Source organism: Triplophysa rosa, linkage group LG10, assembly GCF_024868665.1.
Source record: "Triplophysa rosa linkage group LG10, Trosa_1v2, whole genome shotgun sequence".
Classification (NCBI taxonomy): domain Eukaryota; kingdom Metazoa; phylum Chordata; class Actinopteri; order Cypriniformes; family Nemacheilidae; genus Triplophysa; species Triplophysa rosa.
The window spans coordinates 5,289,488-5,308,637 of record NC_079899.1 but is presented as its reverse complement, the minus strand read 5'-3'; the positions used below and the strand labels follow the sequence as shown (position 1 = coordinate 5,308,637).

Sequence of the window (19,150 nt, the reverse complement as noted above, 5' to 3'; positions counted from 1 at the left end):
TCGGCCAGTGGGGAGTTGTTGTCAAGAGCCTTAGCTCCGAGAACCTAGTCCGGTTGGGCCAATAGGGCACAACTAGTACCACTTGATGCTCCTCTTCCCTGGCCTTGCACAAGACCTGTGCAATGAGGCTCACTGGGGGGAAGGCATACTTCCGCTTACCCCGCGGCCAGCTGTGCGCTAGGGTATCCGTGCCGAGGGGTCCCTCCACCAATGGGAGGAGTCCGGGGAGGTAAACAGGTCCACCTGCGCCTGGCCGAACTGCTCCCATATGAGCTGGACTGCACGGGGATGGAGTCGCCACTCTCCGCGAGGCGTCGACTGACGAGAGAGCGCATCGGCTGTCTGGTTCAGGTCGCCTGGGATGTATGTGGCTCGCAGGGAGCTGATCACCTGCTGACTCCAGAGGAGGAGGCGTCGGGCGAGTCGTGTTAGCTGCCGTGAGCGAATGCCACCCTGACGATTGATATACACCATGGCAGCTGTGGTGTCCTGACCGGACCAGCAAGTGCTTGTCCTGCACAAGAGGTTGCAACCTCTTCAGTGCAAGTAATACAGCCAACAACTCTAGGCAGTTGATATGCCAGCGCAGGCGGGGGCCCATCCACTGCCCGACACTGCGTGCCCGTTGCACATGGCACCCCAACCCTGCAGGGAGGCATCCGTTATCAGCACGACGTGCCTTGCCACCTGCCCTAAGGGGACCCAGTCTGCAAGAGTGCCTCGGCAGAAAGGCGTGATGACCATATGCTTGCTGCCGGTGTGCCACGCTCTCCAGGGAACCCGACTCTGTAGCCAGTGTTGGAGCGGTCGCATGTGCATCGACCCGAGGGGGACCACCCCCACCGAGGATGCCATGTGCCCAGAAGCCTCTGAAAGTTTCAGGGGGGACCGCTGACTGCCTGAAGTGTTTCAGGCAGTTCAACACTGACTGAGCGTGCTCTGAGTCAGTCACGCTGTCATGGAGACAGAGTCGAGTTCTATACCGAGAAAGAGGATTCTCTGCACAGGGGAGAGCTTGCTCTTTTCTCGGTTGACCTGTGGTCCCAACCGATCTAGGTGCCGGAGCACTAGGTCCCTGTGTGTACACAACAGATCTCGCGAGTTTGCCCAGATGAGCCAGTCGTCGAGATAGTTAGTACCCGCACACCTCTCTCCCAGAGGGGAGTGAAGGCGGCTTCCACGATCTTCGCGAAGACTCGTGGGGACAGGGACAGACCGAAAAGGAGGACTCTGTACTGATATGCTCGCCCTCGAAAACGAGACATAAAAGTAAGCGTCCTTCAGGTCGATTGCCATGAACCAATCTTGGCATCTGGTAGACGCCAGGATGCGCATCTGCGTGAGCATCCTGAACAGCAGCTTGAGTAGGTGCCTGTTCAGGGTACGCAGATCTAGCAACCCCCCCCTTTTTTGGGGGGACGATGAAGTACAGGCTGCAAAACCCGTTGAACATTTCGGTTAGAGGGACGAGCACGATCGCTTGCCAGAGGGGTGGTGACCCTGGCCCGAAGCACGAGAGCATCCTAGCCTCTTATGAGGTTGAGAGGATGCCCCGAAATTGAGCGAGCGTCTGACGAGTTAGATCGCGTAGCCGAGAAGGATCATATCCCGTAGCCACCAGTGGGCTGTTGGGACGGGGCAGGAACCGTCCCGGATCGACCACCTAGCGATGGAATAGCTGGGGTCGGCCCCAATGGTATCTCTATCTCCCTGGGGTCTTCCCATGAGGGCCGCTTCTGCTTTCGCCGCGGCTGCTGATTGGGCGATGGTCTCCTCTTCGATGTCTTCTTCCGGGGGGCCGCCTGAGTGGGGGGCGCCAGAGCCGGAGGGCGTCGAAGAGGACCAGGACTGCTGGGAAGCAGACGGTGCACGGGACTCGACGGCCGAGTCGCGGCGGGGAGGATATGCTTGACATCCTCTGTCTGCTTCTTTACTGTCGAGAACTGCGGCTCGACAGTAACACCAAACAGCCCCCCCCCCTGCGAGATGGATGCGTTGAGAAAGTGGACCTTCTCGGCGTTACTCATCTGTGCAAGGTTCGGGTTAGATGTGTCTCTCATGGACCACAAGTGTGGACATCACCTGACCCAGGGCCCGTGCGGTCACCTTGGTCGCCCGTAGAGCGAGGTCGGTGGCGGCGCGGAGTTCCTGCATAAGCGCTGGGTCGGTCTTACCCTCGTGGAGCTCTCTCAATGCCTTGGCCTGGCAGGAGCCATAGCGTGGAGAGAGGAGGCAGCTTGGTCCGCCGCAATGTAAGCTCTCGACACCAGAGATGCTGAGACCCCACATGCTTTGGACGGGAGTCTAGGTCGAGCCCCCCAGGTGGCCGCCGCCTGCGGGCATGAGTGCACCGCGGCGGCATACTCCACCTGGGGGACATCAATGTATCCTCTAGCTGTCTCACCCTCAAGGGAAGAGAGGATGACAGAACTTTGTTTGACGTGAAACGTGCCAGAAACGGGGCGTTCCAGGTCTTACTAAGTTCCTCATGCACTTCCGGAAAACACGGCACTGGGGGCGGGCGCGGTTTGGAGCCGCGCTCAAACACGAGGCACCATGTAGCCAGCCGCGAGCTCTGGGAGAGGCAGTGCGGGCACTGCAACCCAACGCTCATGGCGGCCCGGGAAAGCATGGCTGACATTTTGACGTCCGCTTCTTTCTGGGCTCGACTCCCCGAGGGAGGGAGCTCCGTGGAATCGTCGGAGTCGGATGGCAGTACGTCACCCCCCGATGTTGCAAGAGACATCTCATCATCACGCATCGTGTCCGAATACGTGGTTGATGAACAATACGGTGGGACCGTCTCCTGGGGAACGGTCAGACGAGCGAGATGAGGTGCGAACGGTCCGTGAGCCAGTGGCTGGCGGATTAAAGCTCACAGTAACCCTCATATCACCCTCGCTGCTTGCCGTAGCGGACGGCAGGGCCGTAGTCCTGCCGACACGGAATGGGGAGCAGACGAGGTGGTGGCTGAGTCCCGTGGGAACACAGCCACCCTTGACGCAACGTCTGAATCGTCAAACGCCCGCAGTGTGGGCAGGACGTATCCACAACGTCTGCCCCAGCGTACTGGAAGCAGACATCGTGTCCGTCCCCCTCCTCGATGAGTGTGTTGCACCCATGAGAACAGCGGGACATGCCACGCTGGAGAAATTTGCTCTTTTAGAGAAAAAAACTTGAACACTTCTGGCACTGCTGAGACGCCCAGGGGAAATCGCTGCAGGAAGGGACCGTGTCAGCTGCACCACGTCATAAGATTCCAGCAGTAATTCGGCGTAGAGATTGAAGTCTCGAAGTCAATCAGTGTGAAGGCTCCGAAGAACAAAAGATGAATGAATGCAGCACGCCGTCTCCCTTTTATACCCGGATATCTGGAAGCGGAGTCCGGCATGCAAATTTCATTCGCCAATTTCATTGGCCTTTTCTAAACTAGTCAGAAGTTGATAGGTTCTCAAGAGCGAACCCCATCTGTCGGCTCGACACAACGTCGAGAGACTGACAGAAAGTGAATATTATTTAAAGGTTATAAATTGATTTGCATTTCAGTCAGTGAAATAAGTATTTGATCCCGAGCAAAACATATCTTTGTACTTGGTGGAGAAAACATTTCTGATAGTTGGTCACCAGGTTTGCACATGTGTCAGGATACATTTTAGTCCACTCCTCTGTAAATCTTTAAGGTTTCTTGGCTGTCACTCAGCAAATTGGAATTTTAGCCTCCTTCACAGATTTTCTATAGGACAAGGACTCTTCCAACAGCCCAAAAGGGCTCATGTGACACCCCTTTTCATCTCTCTCCACTAGCTACTGTTAAATCCCGTATCAGATTCAAGTCACTAATGCTTGCCTACAGGACTATCACTGGATCTGCACCGGCATACTTTCACACCCTCCTACACTCCTACAACCCATCAAGATCCCAGCATTCAGCAAACCAGTGGCGTCTTGTACTGCCTTCCCATAAGGGCAGTAAATCGCTTTCCCGCTCATTCTCATTCACTCATACTCATTCCTTCCTGGTGAAACATTCTTCCTAACTCGGTCCGGTCAACCACATCTCTCACAACATTCAAAAAACTACTTAAAACCCATCTCTTCTGTGAATACTTGACAGACAAAAAAAAGCTCTCTAACCCTCTAACACTAACCCTCTCTCTGTCTCTCAACAGGTAGTGGTCTAGCTTTTGTTGAAACCAATGACTTTGTATTAGCACCTATTGTATTATTGCTCCTGTATGACATATAGCTTATTGCTCCCTAAACTCTTTGTAAGTCTCTTTGGATAAAAGAGTCTGCTAAATGACTAAATGTAATGTTGTTTGGTTGTCTTGGCAATATGTTTGGTGGTCTTGGCAATATGTTTTGGGTCTTTGTCATGTTAAAGGCACATCCACGACCCATCTTCAGTGATCTAGTTAAGGGGAGGAGATTCTCGTCCAAGATTTTACAGTACATGGGCCAGTCCCTCAGCCCCTCAATGTGGTGAAGTCATACTGTACCCGTAGCAGAGATAAAAAGCCCTAAAGCAGAATGTTTCCAACACTGTGCTTCTCTGTGGGGATGGTGTTCTTGGGGTCATAGTCAGCATTTCTCTCCCTCCAAAAACAGGAGTCAATTTTGGTCTCGCAGCAGTGCCAGCACATTCGCCAAAGCCTTTTCTGAATCATTTTGATGTTCATTGTCAAACGTCAGACGAGCCAGGCGGGCCTTCTTGGGGAGGATGACCTTGCGGGTGCTTCAGGATTTCAATCTATTGTGGCATAGCGTGTTACCAATGGTTTGCTTGCTAAGTGTGGTCCCAACTGTCTTGAAATCATTAACAAGCTTCTTCCGTGTAGTTCTGGGCTGATCTTTAACCTTTCTCATGATCATCTTTACCCCATTGGGGAAATCTTGCAGGGAGCTCCAGACCAAGGGCAATATATGTTAATTTAGTATTTCTTCTATTTCCAAATAATCGCACCAACAGTTGTCTTCTTCTCACCAAGCTTCTGTCTGTAGCCTATTCAAGGTTTGCGCAGGTCTACAATCTTGTCCCTGACATCATTTGAAACCTATTTGGTCTGGACCATGGTGGTGGAGAGGTTGAAATGAAAGATACAGATTCTGTTGGCAGGCATCTTTTATATACTGTACATAACAAGCTGACTTAGGAGTACTTTCTTAAAGTGACACAGACTAATCTGTGGTCCATATAGGCACATAACCAATCTTTGGAGCCAGAATTCTTGCTGGTTGGTAGGGGATCAAATACTTATTTCACTGACTGAAATGCAAATCAATGTATAACCTTTATATAAGCATATAAGCATATACGCAGCAGTGTACTTGAGTCTTGGCTGCACCCACCTGTCCCCACATACAGCGCGAGTCGCGCGACGCATGTCCCCGCATATCTCTTTTACAGTCTTTGACGTTATTTGTCATCACTAAAGATTATTTTTACGTATTTTAAAACGCTTGCCCATTAAAAATTTCTATCGATTTCTCACTTGAAGAGTGCCCACAGACACCAGTTCTCAAACAGCGCAAGGCTATAAACAAGTTCTCTAGCATGTCTTTTTGAGTGTTTTATATGCTGTGAATTACAAGGTTATGTCAAAAACACATGAAAACAGTGCGTTGTGTCTTAAATGAAAGTAAACAGTTGGATCTATATCACTATATCTCCGCTTTGCATCGTGTCGTGTCCTGACAACACTGTCTTTTCTCAGACAACAACCGGCTGCAATACATTATTATTATTATCCCTAACGTAGACTAAAAACCTGCTGCTGTTTTTGTCGTCAATGTTAATGCAACAACAAAATACAAAATCATGAACTGCTCTTGACTAAAGAAGTTTTGTATTTTTATTGTAAATCAGTGTTTTTATTTAATTCATACAGTAAAGAACCAGTGTTTCATTTCTACATTCTTCAGTTTCTTTGTTAAAATGCTCCTGGACTATTAAATAGACTCACTGTACCTGATAGTAAAAACAAATGGTGAAAGGATTATTCTGGTTCAGTAACTACAGTACATCAACCTTTTCTGAAGTAATGGAAGATTGGCAGTATCTGTATACAACTTGAAAATATGCTTACGTTGTGCTATAGACACAACAGTCATAACCAGTCAGACCATTTTCTAGTTAAAATATGACACAGGCATGAAAACATACTGACATCTCAAGCCAGAGAAGATAAGGCAACCCGCTCACCCAGCGGTAATTCAGGTAAAAATACTCTCAGAATGTGCCACGTGCAACATGGATTCGGTCTTCCGACCTTTTGTGATCGTGTCAGTTGCTTTAAATATGTGCAAGGGAGAAAGACAGAGACTGATCAACACCCACTGTTCCACGAGAGCATTTTGTTTTGAAAGCATACAGTGCAGTCTTCTCCCAATTCAATTATGATTTTGAATTTTGAGAAAGTAAAGATCAGAAAGGAGACTAACGGTAAGTCCTCCAGACGAGAAGCTTCATGTTGGGGATTCAATAAATCATAGCCAGCCTCATTGTAGATTTCCAGGTAGGATATCTGGGTTGTATAGACCATGTTGCAGTCCTGTAAACAGATAAACTCCGTCAGTAAGGTACACAGTGAATTTCCTGGGTTGACATCCTTGTTAGTCCTGCATGACAGACAGATATTGTCCAGCCAACTGCGGGTTTAAGGTCTAACAATATTTTTAACTAATGGCGAATAGAGGGAGTATTTAAAATCTTTAAAATAAACTTAAGTATTATATTATTATTATTATTACTTGCAATTCTTCATAGTCTTGTTAGTACTGAAATTACACACTTCAACTTTAAAGGTAAATCTGAAAAGCAAATCTGTAAAATAATTAAAAATTTGCAAATATCATACATATAATACTTGAGCCTTTTTTATTGCAGCATATCAGCAGCCATATCTCATTTTAAATCATCATTTTTCTACAGTGGAAATGAATAGGGGTGTGTAGCCCATCTATTTTATGGTCTATGGGTTGAAAGTGTAGCTTGAGAGTAAACTCTTTATTTACCTTGCTAAAATACTGATACAAGTATGAGAGAGTTCTGGGGATGATCCCTCGATCACTGTAGCGCTCTGCACCTCCTGTGATAGTAAAGGTCTTCCCACTTCCTGTTTGGCCATAGGCGAAGATGGTGCCATTGTAACCTGACAGCACACTATTAAATAGAGAGTTATTAATGATCTGTTGCATCTTGCTTTTAAGAAAACGTCTCGGTTACGTTTGTAACCTCGGTTCCCTGATGGAGGGAACGAGACGTTGCGTCGAACCGACAGATGGGATTCGTCCTTGAGAACCAATCACTTCTGACTTCTTAGAAAAGGCCAATGAAAATTGGCGAATGAAATTTGCATGCCGGACTCCGCCCCCGGATATCCGGGTATAAAAGGGAGACGGCGTGCCTCATTCATTCACCTTAGTTCTGAGGAGCCTGAGACCTCTCACGACTGCTGCAGTGGACAGCACGTGTTGTGGCAAGAGGACACAACGTCTCGTTCCCTCCATCAGGGAACTGAGGTTACAAACGTAACTGAGACATTCCCTTTCTCTCGGTCTCTCGAAGTTGTGTCGAACAGACAGATGGGGTTCCAATGGAAAACGCCATAACACTGTGCCCTGTCACAATCTCAACGAACCGATGGTGACTGGCCTGGGCGTGTCAGCCGTGACGCTACCGCGAAATTGTAACCTACCAGTGGGTAGGTAGGGGGTCCCAGAGCTTTCTTGAAAGGTGGGAAGGCCCCTACCTTCGGCCTCACAGGCGGCGGCCTTGTTTCTCTAACAGCGAGAAGCCGCCCGGAACCGTAAGGCCACTGGGTAAGCGCTACTTCCTCAAGCGGGGGATGCGCTACAGAGACCACTTCCTACCACAGGGGGGAGACTAGATGAGATACCAACATGGTCTCACCGATGGGGGAGAACTCATGGGAAGAAAGTGCAGACTGAAGGAGTTAACCGCGAGGTGGAGGTCCACCTAAGGAGGTCATGGGTTACCAAGGTGGGAACCAGCATGAGGATACATCAGACGGAACCGCCCTGCTGGGGGGTTGCAACGTCTGGTAGCACTAGGTCCGGTTAGAGCTATGTTGCGAATAACTCAGGTGATACCCGGCCTAAGGGGCAGGGCTGCTCTGCCCAGCCCGCCCACAGGAGGTGCTTGCTAGTGATGGATGGAGTGCCTGTTCTTCACCCAGTGGGGGAAGAAGGGAGGCTAGTTAGTACGCTGACCCCCTTAGGAGAAAGGGGGGAAGGTACTGTCATAGGCGTACACCCTACCGGCCGCCAGTCTTGCCTGATGCCTGCAAGACTCGAGCTGAGACCGGTTTTACGCGGAGGCTGTAGGACCTCGCGAAGGTGATGGGTGTAGCCCAACCCGCAGCTCTGCAGATGTCTGCCAGAGAGGCGCCTCGAGCCAGTGCCCACGAGGAGGCTGTACTCCGTGTGGAGAGAGCTCTCACCCAGTGGGCGTAGGCGATCTTAGGACAGGTACGCCATAGTGACGGCGTCCATGATCCAGTGCGCCAATCTCTGTTTGAGACAGCCCTCCCTGCTGATCTCCAAAACAGACAAAGAGCTGCTCAGAGCTACTGTGGCTCTGCGTGCGGTCCAAGCAGAGGCGCAATGCGCGTACTGGACACAACACGGATGGGGTTGGGTCTTCCTCCCCGGTGGGGAGCGCCTGTAAGTTCACCACCTGGTGTCTCGGGGGAGTGGTGGGAACTTTGGGCACGTAGCCGGGCCGGGGTCTCAGGATAGCGTGAGAATAACCGGGCCCGAGTTCTAGGCAATCTGTGGACACGGAGAATGCTTGTAGGTCCGCTACCCTCTTGAGCGTCCTCCCGAGAGCCGTCTTCATCGTGAAGTGAGAAAGAGCGGCATCTCCGAGGGGCTCCAGGACCGCATCAAGGTCGTAAGAGGGTACGGAGCGTGGGCGAGGTGGTAGCCTTCCCGCGCCCCTTAGGAACCAAATGATCAGGTTGTGCTGTCCTAGAGACTACCAGCAACTGGGTCGTGATGAGCGGCAACAGCGGCTACATACACGTTCAGTGTGGAAGGGGAGAGATTATTCTCGAGTCTCTGGGAGGACCGCACCCACTTGATCAAGCAACTCCGCGGGTCTTCTCTTCGAGAAGAGCACCAGGATGAGAAGAGGCACCACTATAGGCGTATAGTCGCCTAGTGGCCAGGGCCCTAGCCTGAGTAGTGGTCTTAACCGCCGCAGGGGTTAGGCCACTCAGGATCTCCTCGTTCCGTCCAGGGGCCAGACATGGAGGTTCCAGAGGTCTAGCCCGTGATGCCATAACGTGCCCTTCCCCTGGGAAAGCAGGTCCTTCGTCAGGGGAATCGGCCAGGGGGGAGCTGTCGTCAAGAGCATTAGCTCCGAGAACCAAGTCCGGTTGGGCCAGTATGGCGCAACTAGTACACTTGATGCTCCTCTTCCCTGACCTTGCACAGGGTCTGTGCAATGAGGCTCACTGGGGGAAAGACGTACTTCCGCTTGTCCCACGGCCAGCTGTGCGCTAGAGCATCCGTGCCGAGGCAGGGAGTACCTTAGCGGGCAATGGGTGGTGTCCAGGGAGGCGAAGGGGTCTACCTGAGCCCGCCCGGACTGTACCCAATGAGCTGGCTACGCGGGGGTGGAGTCGCCACTCTCCGCGAGGCGTCAACTGACGAGAGAGCACATCGGCTGTCTGGTTCAGGTCACCTGGGATATGTGTGGCCCTGCGGACTCCACAGGAGGAGGCGTCGGGCGAGTCGTGTTAGCTGCCATAAGCGAACGCCACCCTGGCGGTTAAAAACGCTATGGCAGTTGTGCAGTCCGACCGGACCAGCACGTGCTTGTTCCGCACGAGAGGTTGTAACCCCTTCAGTGCGGGTAGCACATCCAACAACTCTAGGCAATTGATATGCCTGCGCAGGCGGGGGCCCGTCCATCGCCCTGACACTGAGTGCCCGTTGCACACGGCACCCCAACCCTGCAGGGAGGCGTCTGTCGACCCGTCCGTAGAAAAGGTCATTGAAGACCAAGGGGTTAGGGTGCGTCGGCAGAAAAGCATAATCACCATCCGCTTGCTGCCGGTGTGCCACGCTCTCCAGGGAACTCGACTCTGTAGCCAGTGTTGGAGCGTCATGTGCATCAACCTGAGGGGTATCACAACCGTCGAGGATGCCATGTACCCAGGAGCCTCCTCCCGCTAACTGCTTGAAATATTCCAGGCTGTTCAACACTGACAAATGAGCGCAGTCGCGCTGTAACAGAGTTGAGTTCCATACCAAAAAAAGAGTATGCTCTGCACAGAGGAGAGCCAGCTCCTTTTCGGTTGACCTGTGGTCCCAATCGATCTAGGTGCCGAAGCACTAGGTCCCTGTGAGTACATAACAGATCTCACGAGTGAGTCAAATGAGCCAGTCGTCGAGATAGTTTAGTACCCGCACACCTCTCTCCCTGAGGGGAGTGAGGGCGGCTTCCACGATCTTCGTGAAGACTCGTGGGGCCAGGGACAGACCGAAGGGGAGGACTCTTACTAATATGCCTGACCCTCGAAAGCGAACCGTAGGAACGGGCGATGACGAGGGAGAAAGAGACATGAGAGTAAGCGTCCTTCAGGTCGATTGCCATGAATCCATCTTGACATCTGACAGATGCCAGGATGCGCTTCTGCGTGAGCATCCTGAAAGGCAGCTTGAGTAGGTGCCTGTTCAGGGTACGCAGATCTAGCGACCCCCGCTCTTTTGGGGACGATGAAGTACGGGCTGTAAAACCCGTTGAACATCTCGGCTAGAGGGCCGAGCAAGATCGCTTCCTCACCAGAGGGGTGGCGACCTCGGCCCGAAGCACGGGGCATCCTTGCCTCTGCTGAGGTTAAGAGGATGCCCCGAAACTTGGGCGGGCGTCCGGAGAGTTGGATCGCGTAGCCGAGACGGACCGTATCCCGTAGTCACCGTGACGGTTTGGGAAGCTCTTGTCAGGCTCCCAGGGACCGACAGGGAGGCTAGGGGTACGTTCTGCATCATCGACCTCCCGGGGGGTGGTTCGATGGCTGGCAGTACGGATCCCTCGCCGTGGGGGGGACCCAGGGAAGGAGATCGGCTCTGCAGTTTTACCTGTCTGGCGAAGATGTAGCACAATGCACCATCGAATGAGAGCGCTTAGGCTGATGATTATCCTTGACATTGGGTCTTGCCGCAACGTCGAGTTGCCGAACACTGTCGTGTAGAGGGTGAGAGCGGCTTGGATAATACCCAGACGATGATGTGGCACAAAGCACCGTCGATTGAGAGTGCTTAGGCTGCTGATTATCCTCGACATTGGGTCTCGCCGTGACGCAACGTCGAGTTGCCGAACACCGTCGTGTAGAGGGTGAGAGCGGCTGTGATAAACGCCCAGAGAGGGAGAAAACTTTTAGAAAGGTATTCTCGAACTCCCTGGGGTCTTCCCATGAGGGCCGCATTGGCTTTCGCCGCGGCTGCTGATGGGGTGGTGGTCTCCTCTTCGATGCCTCGAAGAGGACCAGGGCTGCTGGGAAGCAGACGGTGCACGGGATCTCGGCGGCCAGAGGGCGGTCGAGTCGCGGCTGGGGAGGACATACGTGATATCCTCTGTCTGCTCCCTAACTGTCGAACCCGACAGTATCACCAAACAGCCCCCCCTTGCGAGATGGGTGCATCGAGAAAGCGGACTTTCTCAGAGTTACTCACCTGTGCAAGGTTCAGCCAGAGGTGTCTCTCCTGGACCACAAGTGTGGACATCGCCCGACCCAGGGCCCGCGCGATCACCTTGTTCGCCCGAGAGTGAGGTCGGTGAAGCCGCGGAGTTCCTGCATAAGCGCTGGGTCGGTCTTACCCTCGTGGAGCTCTCTCCGCGCATTGGCCTGCAGGAAGGCCATAGCATGGAGAGAGGGGACAGCTTGGCCCGCAGCAGAGTAAGCTCTCGACACCTCAGATGCCGAAAAGCCTACGTGCTTTGGACGGGAGTCTAGGTCGAGCCCCGGGGGGACAGACGTATCCTCTAGCTGCCCCACCATCGAGGGAAGAAAGGGTGATGGAACTAGTTGACGTGTACACACCGAAGGGGGCGTTCCAGGTCGTACTAGGTTCCTCATGCACTTCCGGGGGAATACGGCACTGAGGGCGAGTAACGGCTTGGAGCCGCTCTCAAGCCCGATGTACCGTGTATCCAGCCGCGAGCGTTGGGAGAGGCAGTGCGGTGCACCGCAACCCAATGCCGGCGGCCCGGGAAAGCATGGCTGACATTTCGACATCCGCTTCTTCCTGATCTCGACCCCCCGAGGGAGGGAGCTTCAAGGAATCGTCGGAGTCTGATGCCAGTAAGTCACCCTCCGATGCTGCAACAGACATCTCATCATCATCACGTACCGTGTCCGATACGTGATTGAGGAATAAGACGGCGGACCGTCTTATGGGGAACGGTCAGACGAGCAAGGCGAGGTGCGAACGGTCCGCGAGCCAGTGGCTGACGGATTAGCGCTCACAGTAGTCCTCATATCACCCTCGCTGCTCGCCGTAGCGGGCGGCAGGGCCGTAGTCCTGCCATCACGCAACGGGAAGCAGACAAGGTGGTGGCTGAGTCCCGTGGGAACAGCCACCAGTCACGCAACGTCTGAATCGTCAGCCGCCCGCAGTGCGGGCAGGACGTATCCACAACATCTGGCCCAGCGTACTGGAAGCAGACATCGTGTCCGTCCCCCTCCTCGATGAGTGTGTTGCACCCAAGAGAACAGCGGGACATGCCACGCTGGAGAAATTTGCTCTTTTAGAGAAAAAAACTCGAACACTTCTGGAACCGCCGAGACGCCCAGGGGAAGTCGCTGCAAGAAGGGACAGTCCGCCGCACCACGTCGTAGAGCCGGCAGTCTTGTAGCGAAGTCTGTTGATCATGAGCAAAGGCTCCGAAGAACAAAAGGTGAATGAATGAGGCACGCCGTCTCCCTTTTATACCCGGATATCCCGGAAGTCGGAAGTGATTGGTTCTCAAGGACGAACCCCATCTGTCGGTTCGACACAACGTCGAGAGACAGACAGACAGAAAGGGAATCAAGTTTCTCTTACCTTGTCAGCTTTAAAAACAACACAAAACATTCTACTTCCACTTATGATATGACAATCCAAAAGCCAGTGAGAAAAACAGCAAGGTACTATGTTAAAATAAGATTTTTTTTAATGTCTGATTTTTAAGTCCCCCTCTGGTTAAAATCAAGTTTTTAATGTTGTTTATATGTCTGTGTTGTGTTATTAATATGCTTTAAGACAAACCATGTGTGTGACCAGGTGTGAATATTAAAGTGAACTATATTGTATTGGGTATTTAGGAAGAACACAGCAGTGTTGCATGTGATGGCTCTTTGTGTCTTTGTTCTGATGTGTCAGCTTGTGACTTAGACCACATTTACACAATGAAAAATGGGAAAAAATTGTTTGCGATTTTGAGAAGTTTCAGGTACACACAACAGCATTGTTAAAATGATCTGCATTTACACGGATACGGGAAAACGAATAAAAATGCTGTATTATGCATGTACTATGGCAGTAAATGGGGAATGAGATCTGTTTGATTAATGACATTCTTTCAAATATCTTCCCTTGTGTTCAGCAAAACAAAGAAATTTATACAAGTTTGGAAAAAACTAAGCTGATGACAGATTACATTTTTTTACGCATGAATCTCTCAACTGATGACAGTTTTACATATCAGGACCAGGGCTTGACATTAACACCCGCCAAATGTGGATAGATTATAGCTATGGCCAGTAAGACAGCCACTCCCACTAGCCATTTTGGCGGGTTGAATATTATTTTTTCATCGTAGTTTTCTTAAAAGTCATGCGAAATAATAAACAATGGGCAATGCGACACTAAGGAACTACAACTCCCATGAGCACACCCAGTGTTTGATCATCGGAATGCGCACTATGGACACACAAGTCCTCGTGAAGAAGTGAAACGAACGGAAAGGTCTGTTAGTTATAACGCCAGCATGTAGACTAAACGGGCGAAGATAGCTTTGCTACAAGATAGTGTGACCATAGGCGTAATTTGCGGGTGGATGGGTGGGACGTGTCCCCACCACTTTTTGCCAAAGTCAATTTTGTCCCCAACACTTATCAGAAGAAATAAAAAATACAGAGTGTCTATTTACCGTGCAAGTAGCCCACTTTGTAAGCAGAGGTTATTTATACTAACTACGCCCATCAGTTTCAGATTGGAATAGACAAAATGTAAGAAAAGGCACAGGAATACCGACTGCTCCAGAGGCGTAGAGCGTAAAGCATGTGTTACCTACTTCATGTCGTCATCGGTTTGGGACTGCTGTTGGCTGCACCTTTTCCCTATCACATATCAGATTGTAAAGGTATTTATTTTTAATAAAATTATGAAAATATTTGAAAATGGATGTTTAAGTCATACATGTACCAAACATTTTGCATTTAATTGCACTTTGGTGCTATATATTCGTTCTCGACGTGCGGTTGCTATCGCCCATTGCAAGATTAATTACATTTTGATACTTATTAGAAAACTTCAATAAATGGAAAAAGTCACAACTTTGTAGTTTCATGAGTTCAAATTTTTTTTTGAAAGTTCGTTGTATATCTGTACAGCCTATCTGGCAATGCCCGTAGTAATAAGTGAAAATAAGGTTTTTTAAAATGTATTATTTTTCCATCTGTTTCCCCTGTATACTTGAATGTTTGTCCTTATTAGCAGGGGGTTCCCAAACATCTCAAAAACACACATTCGTTTCAACAGTTTTTATTTGATCACAAATTAATACGTTTAATTACGTACGGCAACAGCCATCCTTATGTATAATAAAGCACAACATGTTTTAAATGATCTATTGATGAAAACATGATATAGTTTAAAAACAAATGGAAGCAGATCTGATATGTGATGTGAAAATTTAGAATAGTAAGTTCAGCTAGAATAGTGAGTTCAGCGGATTCGAACCTGCTTCACGGCAGTGTCAATATTATTTGTCATGCGTCTTTCGCACTAACGTTACACCACTGAAGCCGTCAATAAAGCGGTGACGCCCGTTTTTATACTGTTTTCTAGAGGAGTCACCTACATTTTTCGCGCGTGTGACGCCCATGAATATTCCCAACAAGTTATTACAGAAACAATTTATTAAAGTATTGTTTGTGTCGTCTTTGTCCCCACCACTTTTCAAATCAAAGTTACGTCACTGAGTGTGACGTTAAATTACCTTGTCCTCATGAAGTGCGCTGAAGGATCTACGTGTGGATGTACGTGTAAGTACAGTATTGTGGTATATACCAGGGTGGTCAATCTGCATTTGAAAGGGTTTTAAATCTAGCTAAATAAAGTCAAAATTACTTTAAATAAGGTAATTTTACTCTAATCAAGTAATTCAATCTCAACTTTAAACATATAAAATGTAATGTTATTTTCCCAACAACAAAATTGAGGTCAGTAAAAGTGCTGAGTGGCTAGTAACTTTAAAATTAAATGGATAGTTCACCTCAAAATCTAAATTATGTATAAACTTGTATACATTTCTTTGTCCTGCTGAACACAAAGGAAGATATTTGGAAGAATGTAAGTACCAAACAGATCTCATCCCCCATTTACTGCCATAGTAGGGAAAATAAATACTATGGGAGTCTATGGGGGATGAAATCTGTTTGGTTACTGACAATCTTCCAAATAACTTATAACTTATAAATTTATACAGGTTTGGAACAATCTAAGGGTGTGTAACTTTTTAGGTGAACTATCCCTTTAAGGACACCCTATGGTTTAGTTACTTGTAGATACCATTTTAGGAGGAATAACTTGAAGTAATCGATTTCTGTTTTCTTTTTTGTGCCAATTCCTCACATAGTTCAGGAGTGCTTCAGTTCTTTGCCTATTAGAGAAATGATGAAGTGAGTTGTACTGTACATTAAAAGATTGAATGACATGCTAAAGATCGATCCATGTACAGTATGTAACATGTTTGCATGATTTAAGAAATGTAGTACAGTTTATGGTGGTTCTCAACTCTGGCCCACAAGATCCACTTTCCTAACAAGCTCAGCCCCAACCCTGATAAAACACACATGAACAAGCTAATCAAAGCCTTCGGGAACAGACACGTTCGACTAAATGCGGCACTGTGCAGATCTATCGCGTATTGCATTAAAGTACCGCAAGAGCTATTCAAGTGCAAACTGCTCTGTATGCTTCTGAATCACTCCCACTCCGAGTAAAGTGACATTTAAAGGAACAATACGGCATTTTTAGGAGGATCTATTGACAGAAATACAAAATAATATACAAAACTATTTCTTCAGAGGTGTATAAAGACCTTACGTAATGAACCATTATGTTTGTAATACCTTAGAATAAGATGTGTATATCTACATACAGAGCGGGCCTACATACATTGAATTCGCCGCCATGTTTTGTACAGCAGCCCTAAACGGACAAACAACTCTACAACACGCGTTTCCTCTTCCTCTCCGCTGCAGTATCGTAGTGTAACGGATCGTGCTCTCCGGTGCAGAACGCATGTGACCCGCGGATTAACTGAAAGTTTATTCATCATTGAGTAAGAGAGTAAAACGCGCTCTCGCTCGCTCTCCAGTTTCAGCTCCAGCGCGCTCTCGCTCTCTCTCTCCAGTATCTGGACGAGTACAATATTAAAGCAGTTCCAGATAAACAATGACGCTCAAAACTGCTCCGTCACACAGTTAACATTACACAACACAGTTAACATTACACAACAACATATCTTGGTATGTTAGTATGTTACTCCCATCCGGGTCCGAATCAAAGCATCCTCCTCGGAGGTGATCTTCAGACGATCTTTCTCTCCAACGTCTCTCCGTTGGAAAGTATCTCCATAGATATCTGAGTACATATCTGCTAAAAAACTCAGACAGCGGGTCCTAACGCGTCTCTGCTGGAAAGTCTTTATAATATTAACACGGGTCCTATCTCCTGCCTGACTTTTATCTTTCTTTTTAAACTTAAAATCCACAAACCTATTATTTCATGTAATACATAAGACATCACTCTTTCTACAGTCCTTCTAATGCCCGCAAAATCTCTTCCCTGCATCAACATGAGAACCACATCTTTTTGTACTGTGGTGGCTACCGTCGTGTTTGGACTGAGCGATTCGTAGCAAATCTGTAATACAACGCTAGTGACCCCTGTTAATTTAGAACTGCGCCTTTAAATATGTGTTCTGAGTTTGTCACATAACAGAAAAGTGTGTTATTAATAGTGCTGTCAATCGATTAAAAAAATTAATCGGATTAATCACACATTTTTTCTGTGATTAATCACGATTAATCGCACACAACTATTATATTTTAAAATATACTTTTACATTTTAATAATTTCACATTTAATCTTCAAATTGATGTAGAAACAACATATTTCTTTAACAGCATCATTTTATGAAAGCTAACATTTTGATATTAGTATTGTAACTGATGTCTCTATTAAATTGATTATTTTAACATTAATTATAGCCATTCAACAGTATAATTGAGAGCTCATGTAGGAAATTGAAGGACACTTTACAGTCTTTAATGCTAAATTATAAATTAAATGCAGAAGAATTCTCATTAAAGCTATAAAATCACATTGATTTCTTCTTTTATTTTGTTCTTTGATTAACATTAGTGACAGGAGTCACAGCAGCACGTTTAAGAACGTGGCCCCTTTAAGAGCTGTCTCAGTACGCAGATCTGACCGTCACCGCACTCCCATTTTCACAACTCTTTGCATTCATTTAAGATTTTATTTTACACTTTGAAGTCTGTGCTTAAGAAAATGCTAGACAAAACGGGCTTTCTGACATAATCTTGTGTGGTTTTATCCATTCAAGCACGAAAGAGAACTTAACACGGATGCGCTGTCTGACAGAGATTCACCGACGCAGCCTTCAGCCCATGACTGTTTACACCAGACTGGACCTCGCGTTGCGTTTTGCCGCGTCCCACAGTTTAGAAGCTGTCTATCTTCATTGAACGCGTCAAAGCAACTGTTTCAAATCGCGCTTAAGTGGTTTAAAAGCCTGTACACGAATAAGAGCGTGATTACATAATGTAACGCTAGACAAAGGATGTCAAAACAAACGGATGCTGCGTTAATTGCGATAAATATTTTCTCACGCGTTAATTTGAAAAAATTAATCGCATGCGTTAACGCGTTAACGTTGACAGCCCTAGTTATTAACCACCCAGCCAAATTTGACTGGAGTAAAAAACATCCAAGTAAATAAAATAAGATATCATAATCTTGGAAAAATAAGCAGGACTCTGCCCTCAAACGCTGGGGGCGTGTCCACTGTTGGCGCTGAAGCCACGCCCACTCGCATCACTCAACCTGAGTCCCCAGCCCAGTAGGCTATATGTGAATTATGTGAATACGTTTTATGGGAGGATTTGAATTCAAATGCGGGCGATAATAATCAATAGATAATTCAGGAGCAGGTTAAAAGGTATGCGTATTTGGCGTGCTGTCCGGAGAGAGGGCTCCGAGCCCGGCACTTTCTTCCAAACTCAGAGTACACTCCCCATGTCCGGGGCCCGGTATTAGCTCGAACCCAGAGCGTGTTGTGCTTACAAATAGCAGCCGGCAATGTTCAAAGATAGCATTTGTGCACGGAGGCAGCTTAGAGAGAGAGGCTTCATAGGCAGCGTAACAGAATTCTATTTGAATTATAAACAGAGAGTGTCTTTGCTATAACCAATCAGATATTTAGAAACTACAATACTAATTTCTTGCTAGAAATGCAATCAAAAGTTATTGAAAGTGAAAATTAAACTTACATTTATACAAAACTATGCTCCGACGGGCGTTTCGGCCCCATTTTATTTTTTCGAGCTTGAGCCTTCTCGACCAATCACGTTCCTCGCATGTTGTTGTGGAAACGACAGGTCTCTGTCTTAGGTTAGCTGTGAAAGGGAACTTTTTTCAACCTCAAAAGATGCTCTTGAGCTGCAGAAAAAGATGCTGGCATTTTAAAAGGCACTCAGGGCGGTTTACTCGGATTATATGATTGTCTCGAAATTTGTTAGTTAAACATCATTCACTGAAGCACGTCGCAATCACGAGCAGTGATCCTCCTTCCGTTCGCGTTATTCTCCTCCATCCATTCAAGTCT

General features: G+C 48.2%; 1 protein-coding gene across 1 annotated transcript in view; it reads right to left on the bottom strand.

Moving 5' to 3' along the window:
* The window catches only part of kif6 (kinesin family member 6), a 171,107-nt gene extending 163,974 nt beyond the window's left edge, over positions 1-7,133 (bottom strand). Inside the window, exons 1-2 of the mRNA XM_057344758.1 lie at positions 7,015-7,133; positions 6,442-6,551 (exon numbers count right to left, since the gene is read on the bottom strand). Of these exons, the coding sequence (XP_057200741.1) occupies positions 6,442-6,542 (101 nt within the window). The 5' untranslated portion in view covers positions 6,543-6,551; positions 7,015-7,133. The remainder of the gene's footprint in view (positions 1-6,441; positions 6,552-7,014) is intronic.
* Between the last annotated feature and the right edge of the window lie 12,017 nt (positions 7,134-19,150).